At 42.4% G+C, this 15,999-nt stretch overlaps 1 protein-coding gene across 2 annotated transcripts in view; it reads right to left on the bottom strand.

Moving 5' to 3' along the window:
- Positions 1-1,934: 1,934 nt before the first annotated feature.
- stim2b (stromal interaction molecule 2b) overlaps positions 1,935-15,999 on the bottom strand; it is a 41,154-nt gene continuing 27,089 nt past the window's right edge. Inside the window, exons 3-12 of one of the 2 annotated variants that reach the window (XM_083992995.1) lie at positions 12,048-12,159; positions 10,744-10,855; positions 8,950-9,065; positions 8,663-8,840; positions 8,394-8,571; positions 8,133-8,294; positions 6,761-6,861; positions 5,667-5,905; positions 4,474-4,717; positions 1,935-3,124 (exon numbers count right to left, since the gene is read on the bottom strand). In XM_083992995.1, coding sequence (XP_083849121.1) covers positions 2,503-3,124; positions 4,474-4,717; positions 5,667-5,905; positions 6,761-6,861; positions 8,133-8,294; positions 8,394-8,571; positions 8,663-8,840; positions 8,950-9,065; positions 10,744-10,855; positions 12,048-12,159 — 2,064 coding nt within the window. In that variant the 3' untranslated portion in view covers positions 1,935-2,502. The remainder of the gene's footprint in view (positions 3,125-4,473; positions 4,718-5,666; positions 5,906-6,760; positions 6,862-8,132; positions 8,295-8,393; positions 8,572-8,662; positions 8,841-8,949; positions 9,066-10,743; positions 10,856-12,047; positions 12,160-15,999) is intronic. The other variant, XM_083992996.1, reaches the window with a different exon arrangement.

Raw genomic sequence — 15,999 nt, 5'->3', positions numbered from 1 at the left:
GATAAATACACTAGAAGTTATATTTTTCTAATTAACAATTGTACAGAAATGTCAAAAGCTCCTGTGCCAGGAAACTAAATACTAATGTCTTAGTATAACTGGTTTATTCTGATCCTTCACCCCGGTGTGTTACATTATTTTAACATCTATTTGTCGTTTTCTGTCATGTCATCCAATTTCAACATTTTATTCCAAGTGTTATAAAGTTAATTTAAAAAAAAAAAGAAGAAGAAGCTAGATTCTGTCTTCATCATCTTCACCATCCTCTTGACCTTTTCCATCAAGGTCAAGCTTTAGGGTTTATTTAGAGAAATGGCTGCAGAGTCCCTCCAAAGCTGAAGAACATCCTACCTACAGTATAAATGGAAATGTGCAAAACTCTTCACATTTAAAATGAGATGTAAAATTAGAGCAGTGTTTCCCTCTAAGTGTTTCTATCTCCACCTGCTCTGGATCTATTGCACTGAGCTGTCAGATATTAAATTATGAACAGAAATACTGAGCAAAACGAGTGTGTGAACCGAGATGAATATGAAGCATGACTCAGAAAACATCTCTGATGCCTCAATTTTTTTATTAATTCGTCTACAGTATACAAATATTCACACACAAAATGTTCTCAAAAAAAGCCCCTGTCTCGTAAACATTCATTTTCTCCTCGTCTCGCACTTCTGTCTTCTATTTCCTTCATTGTGTGCTGTAATGTCCACGACCTTCCAAATATATATATATATTTTATTCTCTTTTCTAAAAACTGAGGCCACTGGATCCTCACGTCATCGTGTCACCCTGTCACCCACACACACCCCGTGCATGGTGTCACCCTGACCCCTCCCCCCCCTACCTAACGTTTTCGCCGCATCTCTGCCGACACAGCCGTCATGTAGTCACACGACCCGTCGTGTTGAGCAGCAGCGGTGACAGCAGCCGGGTCCAAGGATGAAGGGAAGTAAAGGCAGAAATCACAGTGTGAAGCAGGAGCTCTTGACATCAGTGCGCTCGGTTGCTGGCCCAGAGGTGAGGAACGGGACCGTATTGCATGGGTCGGCTTCGAGCTTAGTGTGGAGGAGGAGGAAGTGGTGATGGTGGTGGTGGTGATGGTGGGGGTGAGTCTTGGTGTATCAATCAGATCTGGATCAAAAAGTTCCTCATTTGAACAGAAAATCTGTAGTGTTCACCTTCATAAAGCCTCCGACTCTTTACGTCCAACCACATTCAGAATTAATTGCAATCAATTTGACCGAATTCTGGTAGTGACACCAAGGTTTAAAAAATGGTGGACAAAGGGGTTTAAGACAAAAAAAAAAGAAAACATGGAAATGGTTTGTTGTATGGCTACAGAACGCAGTTAATCAAGTAATGAGGGAGAGCTAGATTACAGGGAAAATGACTGGTGTGGGTTAAATCTGCATATTCAATAAACTCTCTTCAATAAAGATCAGTTTATAGGGACCCCCACCAATCTAAAATGTATTTTAAAAAACATCTATAAGAACAATATAATGTGAAAACAAAGTATATATAATATATATATTTATATATTTCGAGATGTGCATAAACAGTGGCATTGAAGACGCATCAGATAATTTTTGGCTCTGGCATTACGTGCTGCCTTTTCACTGCCGCTGCCCATGCGTCACTCTCATCTCTAGACCTCTGTTCAATATGTACTCGCCGCACACAGGCGGCTCTTTCCCTTAAAAAAAACAGGAAAGCAGTAGTGCAACAAACTTTTAGCAGGATCTTTTTTTTTTTTCTCAAAACAAAATAAAATTAAGTCAAGTACATGAGATTAGGACTCCAACACTTCACAAGATGCAATTCAGAATTTGAACTGAAGGGGGAGAGAGGGAGTAGTTCGGTAGTTCGGACACTTTGGACGAAAAAACTGTCAAAAACGTGTTATCAGAAATCGTGACCTTTATTTTTCTGGGTTTTTTTTGTTTGTTTTGTTTTATTTTTTTTTGTGTGTTGCTGTTGTTACTGAAAGTGAGTTTCAAATATTTTCAGTAGGAACAGCAGACGTCGATCTGAGCGAGACAACAACAGTGAAACACTAGACATTGTGTGTGTGCTTAGAAATAAACTCATGGACTGCACCTTTAAGCCCTTTTAAAACATAGTGGCTTTTTTGGTTTTTCAACGCAAAGTAACATTAATAGAAGACAGCGGACGGGTCACACGCCATCAGCCAACTATCGTGACCTCTGATTGACCTTTCCTTTGACCTTTGCAGGTTTTCCTGTGAGGCTATGAGTGAACTAAATAAAAAGGCATTATTGAAAAATAAGGCTACCAGTCGGGAGCGTTTTTAAAGGCACCCAGACTGAGCTACATTCCATCTTTGACGACAAAAAGAGGAAAATAAGAGAGAAAATGAAATGTTTTAGCTTACAGTGATGTCCTTTCTTTTTTTTCTTCTTCTTTTTTGTAGTATTACGGCTAAAACAACTCCTTTTTATTTTATTTCTCTTTCTCTCTCACTATCTCACTCTGCAAGTTTTATTTCTTCTTCTTAAATAGGCTTTTTAATTTGGAGGAGGAGCGCTTGATTTTCTCTCCATTGTCGTTGGAGTCCTGGGAGGAGGTGCTCTGGAGCTTGTACTCCCTTCCCACACTCCGGCCCTCCGAGTCCAGGGAGGTCAGAGACGGGTAACGCCCCACGTTGGGCAGCATGCTCGCCGGCAGCTGCCCGAAGCTGTAGGACTTCTCCAGGATGCCGTTGTACATGCCCTTTCCCGTCGGAGAGGTGACGCCCCCCTGCGAGAAGGTCGCGCTCTGGGACTCCGGGATGATGCGGGTGAGGTCGGGCGAGCCCCTGTGTCCAAACGGGTGGTGCTCCAGAGCCGGGGAGGGCGAGGTGGAGGGCGGGCCCGAGGGGGTGGTGGCCGGGGTGGGAGGGAGAGGCGGGGGCGTGGAGTCCCTGAGACTGCCGCTGCTGCTGCTGCTGTGGGTGGCGGCAGAGGAGGCGGACGCGGGGAGCTCCGAACTTTGGCTGAACAGCAGCAGCTCCTCGCGGGAGATCTTGCGGTAGGGGGTCTCCGAGCCCGGGTTGTGCAGCTGCTTGCGCCCCATGGAGGAGTTGAGAGAGTCTGTGTCGGAGCTGCCGTCCTGAGCCGGTTCCCTGAGAGGGAGAGGAGAGAGCAGACACTCGGTCACGACTCACAGACGCTGACAATGAGAGCAGAAGTTTTGCAAAAGGGAAGAAAAGGAAAGAAACTGTCTGTCTGCTGTTTGGACGCCTGGGAGGTGGAGTGAATGTGAAGTGATTCTTTGTCAAACAGTGACATCTAGTGGCCGTGTGAGAGATGGGCAGCCGTCAGTGAAAATACCAGCCACTTTATTTACTTTACCACATTTCTACTTTTTTATAAGTTAACAATGACAACAAGGATCATCATACCTTCATTATTTGGATGGATTATTTGTCGCAGTACTTTTTCTGATTCACTTAAGCTCTGTTTCCCATTTATTTTCATTGTTCTATCTTCAAATCAAATTACAGGCTTTTATTTTGGTGGCTTGACTGTATTTGTCTCCATGTAACTGTGGCCTGACACAACAGGTGACATGTATCATTGTGTTACTTCTCCCATTTAAATGCAATCAAATGTAAGGCGCAAATGTAAGATTTCACAGCACCAATGTGCTGTTGTAAGTATTACTGCAAACACGATGTATTAAGATGTCTATTTGACTGATATGATATTGAAAATGTGATATGTTTTTTACATCTCTTTTCGATGTATGGTACTTCGGACCCCAGGAAGACTAGCTTGTGCCATTGGCATCAGCTAATGGGGATCCTTTTAAATAAATAAACAATACACCCATATTTATTTGACATGGACTTCCATTACAAAAGGAAATGCTGGCCCCAAATAATCAGAACTGGAGAACTAACAGCTGTTAGGGCCACAAAAATGTCAATAATTTTAATAATTTACACATTTAAACCTGGGGTAAGTTATTAGTCTTCTATCAAAGGAGCACTGTTAGGTTTCATATTCATATTAGCTGCACTACAACGTACACACCTACAGGTAAATTGGTCATAGGTTACTGAGGATCAAGGATTAGTTGCTATGTTTCAAAATAAACACAGGCTTCTCATCTCTTCAAAAAAACAAAACGAAAATGTATCCTGCCAGTCTTCAAGATTACAGGTGTGGAAACATGAAATGTTTTGGCATTGTGTTTGTTTTGCGTCACCCTGACTGAAGTCACTCTCTGAGTTTCCTCTGGGTTCAGTCTGCACTGACGTATTAGTGAAGACGAGTGGGAATAAAGAGCAGGAGAGTACATGAGATCCTGCTTGTTATATTAATGAATCATGTCATGACATGAACTAATGATGGTGGATCGTCATGCTTCATCCACATAACACTACATGACACCCAGAGAGAGAGAGAAGGTTACCAGATTGAACCCCCAAGCGTAAAGCGTCAGTGTGTATATGTCTGTATAAAACACCTGTGAGTCCAAACTGTAAAACCATTCCGCGGCGTTCCGGCCACCGCTACATACCCCCTCCTATCCGAGCTGAACATGATATGTTCGTCGTCTGCCTCGGGGTGATAGGAGAGGGACGAGCTGGCCATGGACAGCAGGTCGGGGTCCGGAGACATCAGCGAGGACTGCGGGGAGCTCAGCAGGCTCCGGCGGGAACGACACAGGCTGCTGCTGCGCGTCAGCGAGGGCCGGATCATCGTAGCCGCTGGTGGGAAGAGGAAAAGGGTGAATGATAAAGAAACCATTGGGAAATTTATGTCAAGATGCATTCAGGGTTCCCACTCTTTTTCCAGGACTTTTCCAGGACATTTTCAGCTGCTACAGTCTGACAGACATGTTATCACGCCATACACTAATTCATACCTTGGAGAAGTGTTCTTTTCCACAGTTGTTCCCTATTTTGTACATTTAACCCAGTTTTTAACTTTAATTTACAGGCCGCTAATTACGTGATAATGTCAAGAAATAGCCAAGAATTAACTGTCAATTTCATAGTAATGTCATGTTTTTCATAAAGGCTAAAGATTACACATGTTTTTCATGCTTAGAATTTTTTGGGAAAGGCCAGAATTTCTCTCCACCAAGTCGTTGCAATTGACTGTTATTTCTTGGCTATTTCTTGACAATATCATGTAATTAGCGGCCTGTAAATTAAAGGGTTATGACAAATTTATCATATAACAATGCAAACATGTTGTTTTTTTTAAACCACACCCACTACACCTCTCTGCTGCTCATCTATCTGTCACTCAGTAGAGGAGACTGCGGGAGAGAAAACCCTCATGCTCGCGGTCCAATACTGGAAACACTCATCAACTCAAAGTGCTCGCTAGGCACTTCTTTGGAAAATAAATCCTTGGTGGGAGCTTACACACTTATTCAATTATTACATACAAGTATAAATATGTTTATATTTTAATTGTGATAAGGATGTTATGTGATGTAAATATAACACTGGTTTCTGTTGTAATGTGCCCTACCTCCTAATAAAAATATCAATAAAAGAAATCCTTGGTGGGGTCGGTAGCTGATGTCACGATATATAATTTTCCAGGACATTTGACTTTTTTTCTCATAGTCCATGTGTTGCCATCACTGGAAAATTGATCAACCATTTTCCAGGATGCGTGGGAACCCTTGCTGGCTTTACTTACATGTGAACTGTGGAATGATGGGAGGCGTGTCCTCGTCCAGGTCATCCACTCCTCCCGCGATGGGGTAGGGAGGCACCGACACTCGCGGCATGACCACCCAGCTGTGGTCGGAGTAGAGGCTGGCCGTCAGGCTCGGCAGGCCCGAGTTGTTGACGACGGGGAAGCTGCAGAGCTTCTCGATCTGCTGCCAGCGGTGGAGCCGCTCCCTCAGGCAGGCCGTCACCTCCGACAGGGCTTTTCTGGAAAAAAACACAGGATAGGAGGGTGTCACACAGATTCTGATCCATTTTGGCTCATGAGGTTTGACACTGCCGTCGTGAAGGGAGGTTTGAATTTGCTCATTTATCATTTTCTTTCTGTTTTTACTTTTAAACACAAAGGTATTCAGCAGGATCAGGATGCCAGGTCTGAGTCTGTTTTGGCAACATTTTGGCAAATTGGCCCATTGCCATAATCCCTATAGTTTTAGGAGTTGGTTCGTTACCTTTAATTGTCGGTGCAAGCTATTTTTAGAACAATGGAGCAGAGCCGCTAGCTAATGGGATTTCTTGGTTACCCTCATCAAACTCATGAAATACACAATCCAACAACTCCAAAACGCTCTTGTGGACAACTTGTGACCTGCACATTCACCACACTATGAGATAATAACGAAACGTTACGAGACAGAGTCGTTTTCAAGGTAAATTCATGCAAAACCGCTGATGTGCGTTCCCATCGGAGGCAGTTTTTCAGCCTTTGCCTCAAAAACAACTCCGCGGCTCTGCTCCGCCGTTCTAAAAATGATGATAAAATGATGAAAAATTATGATTTTTGTTGTTGTAAACGGCACCAGAAGCTTCACTCACTCTTAGGCAGATGCTGTAGAATAGTCTATACGTATGTACAGTATACACAATCTGAAGTCACACATACTGACTACTACCATCATAATGATAACATGATTCATGCAAATCAATAGGTGCAGCTAGAACAGATGTTGCTGACAAATGCAACGGTCAAGGACAATTAATTCTCCTGGACTCTTCTTGCTGCCTTTCGTTAAACGTGTACATTAGTTATAAGTGTGTGTGAGAGAGAGTGTGTGGTCTCACTTTGCTTCTAGGATCTTGTGGTCCACCTCATCCAGCGATGAACTGTGGGCTACGTGAAGAGTACCGAACACCGAGCTTCTCTTCTTTTTTATTTTCTCTGCCTGAAATGAAAAGAAAGAGAGAAAACACATCTTTACATGTCGTTTATCGTTTCTACCAAGAATTCCCCTGTGAAGCCGGGTGAATAGTTTGCAAAAGGACGGGATGGGACTGGACTGGATGGCTGCCACATCCTGCCGACAGTGAATCCACCTTGCTCATCAGTTCACCAGCCAAAAGATTACAGTCGTGATTATGCGTGTGATATTTTACATTAGTACCAACACTGCCTGCGCCTGCCAGGCCGCACCACGCTGCTGCTTTTAAACAATGCTGGCTGTTCACAGAGAGAGAGCAGACTGATGCACCGAGCTTCATCTGCAGCCTGGCACCAGCAGCGTAGTCGCAGCAGGAAACACAAAACACTACAAGTTACAACTACACGTACTGTTGCTCAAAGTGGCAAGGTGAAAAAAACATGTGTAGGTCTGATTTACTTTAAGCAGCTTTGGTTGTTTCCTGCCAGTCAATACTCAAGGCATAACTTGATGCTGCAGTGGCAGTGTGTGGGGGTTAAAACAGAACTGGGGACAACTTCAGTATATTTGTTTCATTATTTTAAAATGCATTAATAAATCAAAATCGGGGTTCAATATTATGGATGAAGGACTTTACGCCTTTATAGGGCGCTCATCGAAATACTTGTAAATGTCAATCCTTGGTCATCCTGGACCATTTTTAGAGTATTAAGATTCACTTTATTGTCATTCTGGAGAAACATCAAAGATACACAGCAGAAGGAAAATGCGAGAATGACAAAAAAAAAAAGGGTTAGTATATAACATACATATTTGTATCTATAAAATAAAGGATAAAATAGATAAAGTCATTGCACAATATTTTACAGACAAGGAATAAAGCAGAATAACCTTCTGCTTTATTCCTAGTCTGTAAAATATATTTTACAGATATATTGCAGAGTTGAACCTGATTTGAGGCCTGTTACTCACACATAACCATTTGAAAAGTTTTTTTGTTTCTTTGTGTGTGTGTGTGTGCCAATGACGGTAATAATTTAAAAATATTTTAAAACACATGGATAAAGTAAAAAAAAAGAAGCAAAATTACGTATTCTGAATTTAAGTACTCAGCTTAAACTTCAATGACTTACTTTATCAGAAATAAGTTACCAAAAAAAATCCATCCTACGTAAAACTGATAACATTACGCTGATGCAGAAAGGCTCTAAATCAGTGCCCGTGTCCTCTCCGTGACTGGTAGCTGCTCATTTAAAGCTCTGCAAATCTGTGTTTTCAGAAGAAGAGGAAGTTACCTCGTCTTTGGCGACGCACAGCTGAAACTCTGCGCTCTGTTTCTTGATGTTGTAGTACTGAACCTCCACCTCGTGCGTGAGCTGGAGCCACTTCTGAAGAGCTTCAGGCACCGAGCGCTCCGACTGCATCTCCTTCTCCGCTCGCTTCAGAGCCTTCCGCACCTGCAACAGGGAGGAACGCAAAACATCGGGGGTTGACTTTAGTTCACTGTCGAATACACTGCGTTGTTTATTGTTGTGTTTCAGTGGAGGAGGCCGTACCTGCACCAGCTCCTCCTCGGCGTATTTGAGGCGGCTCAGCTCACACTCGGCTCCTTCCCGCAGCTCTCGGAGCCTGTAAGCTTCCTTTTTGGCCCCGGTGATTTCATCCCTCATTTTCTGCTCCAGGTTTTGCTTTTCCACCGCCACCGTCCGGTTCTCCTCCTGAGCTTTCTCCAGCCTGGAGAGGAAAAAAAACAGGAGACAAGTTGATGCATTTTTCACATTTGAATCCAATTCTGTTTTTTTTCTTCATCTTTTCTCCGTCTTACCGGCTCTGCAGGTCTAAGAGGCTTTGCTCAGCGGTCTGCAGGCTCTCCAGGTCCTTCATCATCTGAGAGATGTGCACCTTGCTGGACTTGTTTTGCACATAAGCAAACCAGCAGCCCCCAACACCGATCACTATGGAAACCATCAGGACGAAGTCTTTCATCCAGTTGTGTTGTGGACCTGCAGAGGGAGAAAAGTCGCTGGATTTTAAAAATACTCATCTTAACAACATTTCAGGCCTCCAACATATTTGACTTTAATGACTAGTGATGGTGCTGTTGATACTTACGGAGAGGAGGACCGAACAGCACTGCATCCAGCGCCTTTAGGTTTAGTTTTTGTTTATGCCGCTGGTCTAATATCTTCAGCTGCATCGACATAAACGACGGTTCATTTGCCGCTATTCTAAAACACGAAGGGAGAGAAACAACATTTAGAGTGCATCCGATTTAGGTTATTTCAGTTTCAGTGGGCATTATCATAATTGTCAACATGTGCGCAACTTAATGAAACCACTGTCCTCCTTAAATGACTGTAAAGTAACTGAAGTGGAGGTAAAGTTTGAGGTCATCGTTAGGCTTTATATGACCTCAGTACATACACTAACCACAAAACCTAATGCATTATAAATACGTCACTATAAACAGTACAATTTACAATATAAAAAGTCACTTTAAATACACTGTTGCCCATAAAGTTGGAATAATTTTGCTTTCAGACCCATTCCTCTTTTTATTCCTATTTATAAACATCAATTATCACCTCTGACATACTGAGTCCCAGTTACCAGTTTTGAGCAGATACACACTTCATCAATCAAGAATAAATCACATTGTCACAATAATTTCATGAGACGAGGTGAAAAAAAAAATCATTCCAACTTTATGGGCAACAGTGTTATGGTAGTTAAAAAGCATGAATGGAGATGAATGGAGAACTCAAAGTGTTCGCATTTTCCTGGTTGTTTCACTTTTTGAATTATTAGAATTTGTGGACAATTTGACAAATTGGTAGTAAATGTCCCCCGTAACCATTTCAAACTGCTCCAGAGGTGTCAAACCTGACAGAAAGTAAATCCTGAGAGAAACCTGACAGATGATTGAATCTCGCCTTCCTCTGGTCTCGGTCTAAAAATATCTGTATTGATCTCAAAAGCCTCACATCACTCAAATCCTACTAAGAACTACAGGTTTGATTGAGCGCCTGTGGGTAGGATGTACACGCACAGGAACATGTATGGATCTGACTCTGACACTGAATAATCCTCATGCCTGGCTTGACCCTACGAGTCCACCGTGTCCTCGTTTTCTGTTTTTTTCTTTTTTTTGATCGGGATGCCATTGCCAATTTCTGGGGGGGTGGGGGGCTCAGACAACATGGCAGCCTGTTGAAACTGTGCCCCCTTCGCTGTGACATCACTTAATGAGTCAACGTCCATCAGTCGTGTGGCGTAACGTGAAACCTCTCAATAACTCCCCCTCCGGTCGACTCATGCCGTACATGCAGTTTGCAGCGGGTCACATTCCACAAGTGTCCCCCACTAACGTCTGACTTTCTCTGCTAATGTCACTTCTCACATTACGTCATTAACCATTTGATCCCGGGGGTTCTGCGCAAAGACATTCTGGGAAGAGACTTAAATTGTCCCAAAGTCGATAACTTCACTGTGCATTCAAAAAGCACTCACAGGTTGTGATGTTGGCTGCATTTGAGATCAAGTAACACAAAAAAATGGCCTTCAAAATGAAAACAGGCTTCAGAAATCTTTTCAAATGCAACAAGGTGAAGGATCCACCTGGTTGAGACGAGTCAGTTTTCCCTTGTACTGCCTTTTACAACCAGCAGTGGGCAGCATTAAACAGAGCAATGAACTCTGAAGGTGCCTTTGGATGATGATCACAATATTACTGCTACTGTTAATCACCAGCAGCAACAGGAACATCTTCATTAGAGGCAAAGATCTGACATTCAGCACCTGTACCGTTTGTCATGAGGGTGGAGGACAACAACAAATCACTGCTTAAGTCCTGTAATGAGTATTGAAGCGATCGTAGCAAGCAGCAGCAGCAGCAGCAGCACTAACCGAGGTAACGTGTTCCCCGTGACCCGGAAGTCCCGGAAGTTCTTCTCGTACTGCGGCAGTTCCACCGACTCCTTCAGCCACTGCACCGTGTCGTCCATCGTCCAGTTGTGGACTTAGGGGTGGAGAGAAGAGGTGGAGACATTACGTTATGTTTCAAGCATTTAGATGTTGCTTCTACAAAGTTCATAAATAAACAGGTGGAAGTCCTTCATTTATGACTCCTTGAATGACATGTAATGATATTCATGATGCTGATGCATCATTTTACTGCTCTAGCTGCTCTTACCCTAACCCCTGACCCCTAACCTTAAGGGTTGGATCCCCTGTAATGGGTCAAGGAATAGAGAAATACTTTTGTTTTTGTATTTATACAACTTTGAACCTTAAACTTTCTATTTTTTTTTCTACATGAAACCACCTGAGAAACATCTTGAATGACTTCGGTGTCTCAAATTTGTACTTAAGTAAACAAAAATACATATATGATTTTTACACATTCAACATCTAGGGCGTGAGCCATCAGAGATCTGAGACACCTGGTTAAACATGTAAAATATAATGTTTGTTATTTATGTTATCTACAGCTGTTGTCCTGCAGGTAACAGAGAAATCCTGCAGGCTGCACCTAACCCAGAAGGTGGGATGGATCATTTTCTGCTGTGTGAGTTCATTTCAAACACTGAGGGAGCATAAGTGCATGTTTAAAAAAAAAAAAAAAAAAACTTGTCCCAAAACCGCTTAGCTCCACACATATTTCCAAAGTGATAAACAAACACTGATGCAAACAGGCTGAGAGAGACAGATTTGGGTGGTGATGATGGGAGGGGGGGGTTTGTGTTTGAAGACAAACCTCAGATTTTGTCCCCATCTGAAATTCAAATGAGGCGGAAAAATTCATCCACAGGAAAGGTTTGTGTGATCAAAATAAAAAAGTAACATCAATTGCCCTTGAGCAGCTTAATCATTAAAATAATAGCAGTAAATCACGATTAAAAACTGCTCTGAATTGCAAATGGGCTCCTTGACTAAATAAGCCGGTGAACATTAACGAGTGTCTCGTTTCCTCAGACTTTTAGATCCCATCCTTCGTTCTGGGTAAACACACCCTGAAGTGGAGTCTGTTAAGAGGATTTTGAATATTTATATAGTTAGGAGGACTGTGCCACTACTTCTCTCAATAAAGGAAGTCTGAGGGTGAAAGGTTGGAAAATAAAATAATCCTCCTCTCTGCTTTTTCCTCAGTGAGCTTTTCTTCTGTGTGTGTGTTTGTGTGACTGGTGTCCTTGTTGTAGAAACAGTTTTACCTTCGGAGGTCTTCCAGCCCTTCCACAGCTCCTCCACGGTGATGTGCTGGTCTTCACGGTGCAGGTTGCTGTGTTTGTTGGTTTGCTGCTGCTTCATGTCTTCTATTATAAACTAGAAAAAAAAGAGGACAACAGCAACAAATTAGTGAGTTTTTTTTTCAGATGTCACAAGTTACATTTATGGGTTTTGTTTTAAAATGACTGTGCATTTCTGTTTGTCTGTGTATGTCCATGTGTGGCTTTGACAGAGGGTGCTGCTGCAGAAAAGTTGGCTTTGCATAAAAGTCTGGCTTTGGATCACACACACACACACACACACTTTCTTTTCACTCTCCTTTCTTCCTTTTAGGGACTTTGAAAAGAGAAAGGCACCATGCACTTCCACCTGTGTGTGCATTTCTGTGTGTGTCTGTGTGTGTTCAGTTTCCGGCTCTCCTCTTTTGGCAGCTTTAAAGAACTAAATGCCCCCGCAAGGGAAAAAAAAACCCATAGCAAACAGGCCGAACCAACAAAGAATTGCCAGAACACCAGTCGCATAAACAAGAAGCATGGCTGACAACCGGACACCTCAAGGCATTCATTTCAGAGCTGTGTGTGTGTGTGTGGCATCAACACACACTGTGTATCTTGTGTAGGCACTAGCAGCTCCTGCATCCTTCCTGTTTTTGATAACTCATTAGTCTTTGATATTAACAGCAGTGAAGTGCAATACTTGTCATAAACACACACTGACATTCAAATTTTAAAGAGCAGCAGCTAACGTTAAATTAAACATTTGCATTATTTCTACACTTTGAGGAGAAACTTTATCTACAAAATGTCCTAGCAAGTGCAAAAATACTGTCATTACAAACTGACATCAAAAGTTAGCAGTACTTTCATTTTTAAATTTGGTGTGAACTAAGCTAACAGTTTCCCCCGTTATCTGTCTTCATGCTATCTAAAGCTAAGCTAACCTTCTTCTGGCTACAGCCAATTAACACACCGATAATTTGTTATATTTGGTGGGAGCTGAGCTAACTTATTCCCCTGCTATCTGGCTTAATGCTAAAACTAGGCTACAATCCTCTTGGCTAACACCTAGCAACAAAGTGTACAGGCCTGAACCAGTTTCCCAGCATGCAAAACTATTCTTTAAATGTGTTTAAATCAAGTAAATATGGGCTACCTGAGACGTTACAGTGCAATTCATGAACCATTTGTGACTATGTAACAAAAGGTAACGATTTACTATTAATTATCAAAACATTGTAAGGTAGCAGGAAGTATGCAGATCTGTTGTTGTTGTTTAAGGACACACACACCAAGTGAGGCGTGAGCTGGTTGGACCATTAGCAAAAATGCTCGAACCAAAGTGTAAATTCACAGAGGAAATGAAAGTTCCTGAGTTTTGTTCTGTTTGTAGCGCCGGTGCATAATGTCTGTGCAATGTCAACGGCAAATAAAAGGTGCCACGAAGTCGGGGAGTACAAAGAAAAGTACAAGTTGAAGGAGGAAACTCATCAGCGGGAGTATTTTTAAATCATGTTTAAAACTGAACGCTCGTGTCTGTTTTGACATTTCACACCGCTGTGAATCATAGATACAGATCAATGACTTTCACGTCTGACTTGATGAGAATGAAACAGCAGCACGCCCAGATTCCCTCACAGCTTGAAATATGTCATGTGCCTGCAGTAAGACACAAGTTATCATCGACGCTCCGCTGCACCAAATCCCCCCTTCAAACAGCCCTCAAAGCGTTTAAAGATACACGCCGAGCAACTTGCACTTATGCCGACATGGAAATGCACAAAACGTGCAGACGTGGCAGTCTTCTTTTTTTCTCAAAAGAACCACCGGCACTTTCACACGTGTCCACTGTGTCAACGCAGTCCGACAGTGAATACACAACGGTAGTCAGGTGTTGAGGGGCCGCCTGTTAGAAATGTTTCCAGCTCTGTGCACATTTTATTTCCTGTCACAGGAAGAAAAAAAAATCTCTGAGATCAAAATTAATTGTCCTCTGTGAGAATCACTCCTGGCACATGCTCTCATTTAAATATATTCTAATCACTTATCACCCATTTAAGAGAAAGAGAAAAAGAGCACAGTGACACACACATGTTGGATGTTGCACAAAGGGTCAAAGAGAGGGGACAACACCCATGTGACGTGCTGAGGACGAATCTGAGTCTCCACCTGATATCAAACAGGGTGCGCCTAATGGTGACGGCTGATGAGTGCTTTTATCAGCCGTGTTAAGTCCGCCTTCACACACACACACACACAAGCCTGGTTGGCGTGTGTGTGTGTGTGTGACATAAGATTTTGAACAAACATCCAACATGCATGTGACCAAGCCGTGGGAAAGATATAGGTGGCAGAGCTATGCGTGCAATGTGGTTCTACAGTAAATATCTGAGGCCGGGAAGTTGTGTGTTTGTCAGGAAATTACTTTACACCGGACATTTACCATGATTTGTCAGTGTGGTTGGGTTTTGAACTTGAATGCAGCATGACATTAGTTTATTAAATCTAAAAACTAAACTTCAACTTCATATGCATTGTCCCTTTACACAGGGGTCCAATTCCTATTTTTGGCGTTTTATTAGTGAACATGATAAAAAGGTTTGATTAAAAGGGGATTCAGGGAGTTACTAGTATATAATATGTCTGATATCTAGTGTCAATCTATATCAAGTGTTGCCGAGATGGAGAAAACTTTGCTGTCTGCGCTGCTCGCACGGCTCACAAGGTAGTGAGTGGAGATAAAGAAATTCATTACACCCCCACCTTAATGGATTGATCCAATCTAACCTTATTATTACGCCTCATTATATATGGATCATGCAACGCTTACTGAACAGAGGCATTTGTGTATCAACACTGATAAATACAGTGACAGAGATAAAACTACAGGTTCATGCTGAATCCTCATAATCCCAGTGTAACTCTGGATTTGTTGTGTAGCTTGTGTCTGTCCATGTCAGAGGATTTTCTAAGGGAGTCCATTTGGAGTCTGAAAGGCTCTTTGACCAGCAACATTAGTGGACAAAATACTCAAGAGAGGTCTTAAAACTTTTTTCCCCCTCTCTCTCTCTTTCCTTTCACATTCTTCTTTCACAATACGAATGCAAATGAGTTCTCTCTCTCTGACGTCAAGCCAGTAATCGGCTGAAGGAACCAACTGTCTGCTGAGTCACCGGAGGGACCACAATGTGTGCACGACGAGTCCAAACAAATGTCTTGCAAAGCCCTTAATGCTCGCTGTACTGTACTTCTTGTGGAATGATGAGAGGCAGACGGAAACCAGAGTAGGAAAAGTCTGCATTTAGACTTCAATGTTAAATTCATTTTTTTGTAAAGAAACATTTTTAAGATCCGTTCTGGGTCGATTGGTGCCTTTGCCACCTGTCTTAGTGCTTGAAATGCAACATCTGGCCACTTTGTTGTGCAACAGACCACAGATAAAGGCTCCAAGTAAAATATTTAATCCGGAAAAGAAAGATAACTTGACTCAAGAAAATAGAAAAAGACAAAAAAAAAAAAAGATGCTGAATGATTAGAGCGTTAAAAATGGCAGTAATTGTTTTGAAGTGCTTGGTTGCGGGCAGCCCGGCGGAGCAGCTTTGCATCTGGTCAAAGGCAGCTTTGTGATGTTTTATGGAGTCATATGAAATATGTGGTGAGCCTTTGTGCGGTCGCCTCGCGGCCTCTGTGGTCGAGCGTTTAGATTCGAGTGTGAAAGCTGTGATAATTACAGCCACGACACGGAGCCTGTTGAAATGTCAAAAGAGGCGAAATTAATGCAAGAAAAAACTGATAAAGACATTAATATCTACACACACACACACACACACACACACATACATACATAGAGGGCCAGCATAGACAGAGTATGACACATAGTCACACACACACAGACACAGTGGCAAACAAAGACATATTTGTTCGCATCGGATTCCAGACT

The sequence above is a fragment of the Trachurus trachurus genome (assembly GCF_905171665.1).
Source record: "Trachurus trachurus genome assembly, chromosome: 18".
NCBI classification, from domain to species: domain Eukaryota; kingdom Metazoa; phylum Chordata; class Actinopteri; order Carangiformes; family Carangidae; genus Trachurus; species Trachurus trachurus.
This window is presented reverse-complemented; position numbering and strand designations above follow the sequence as displayed.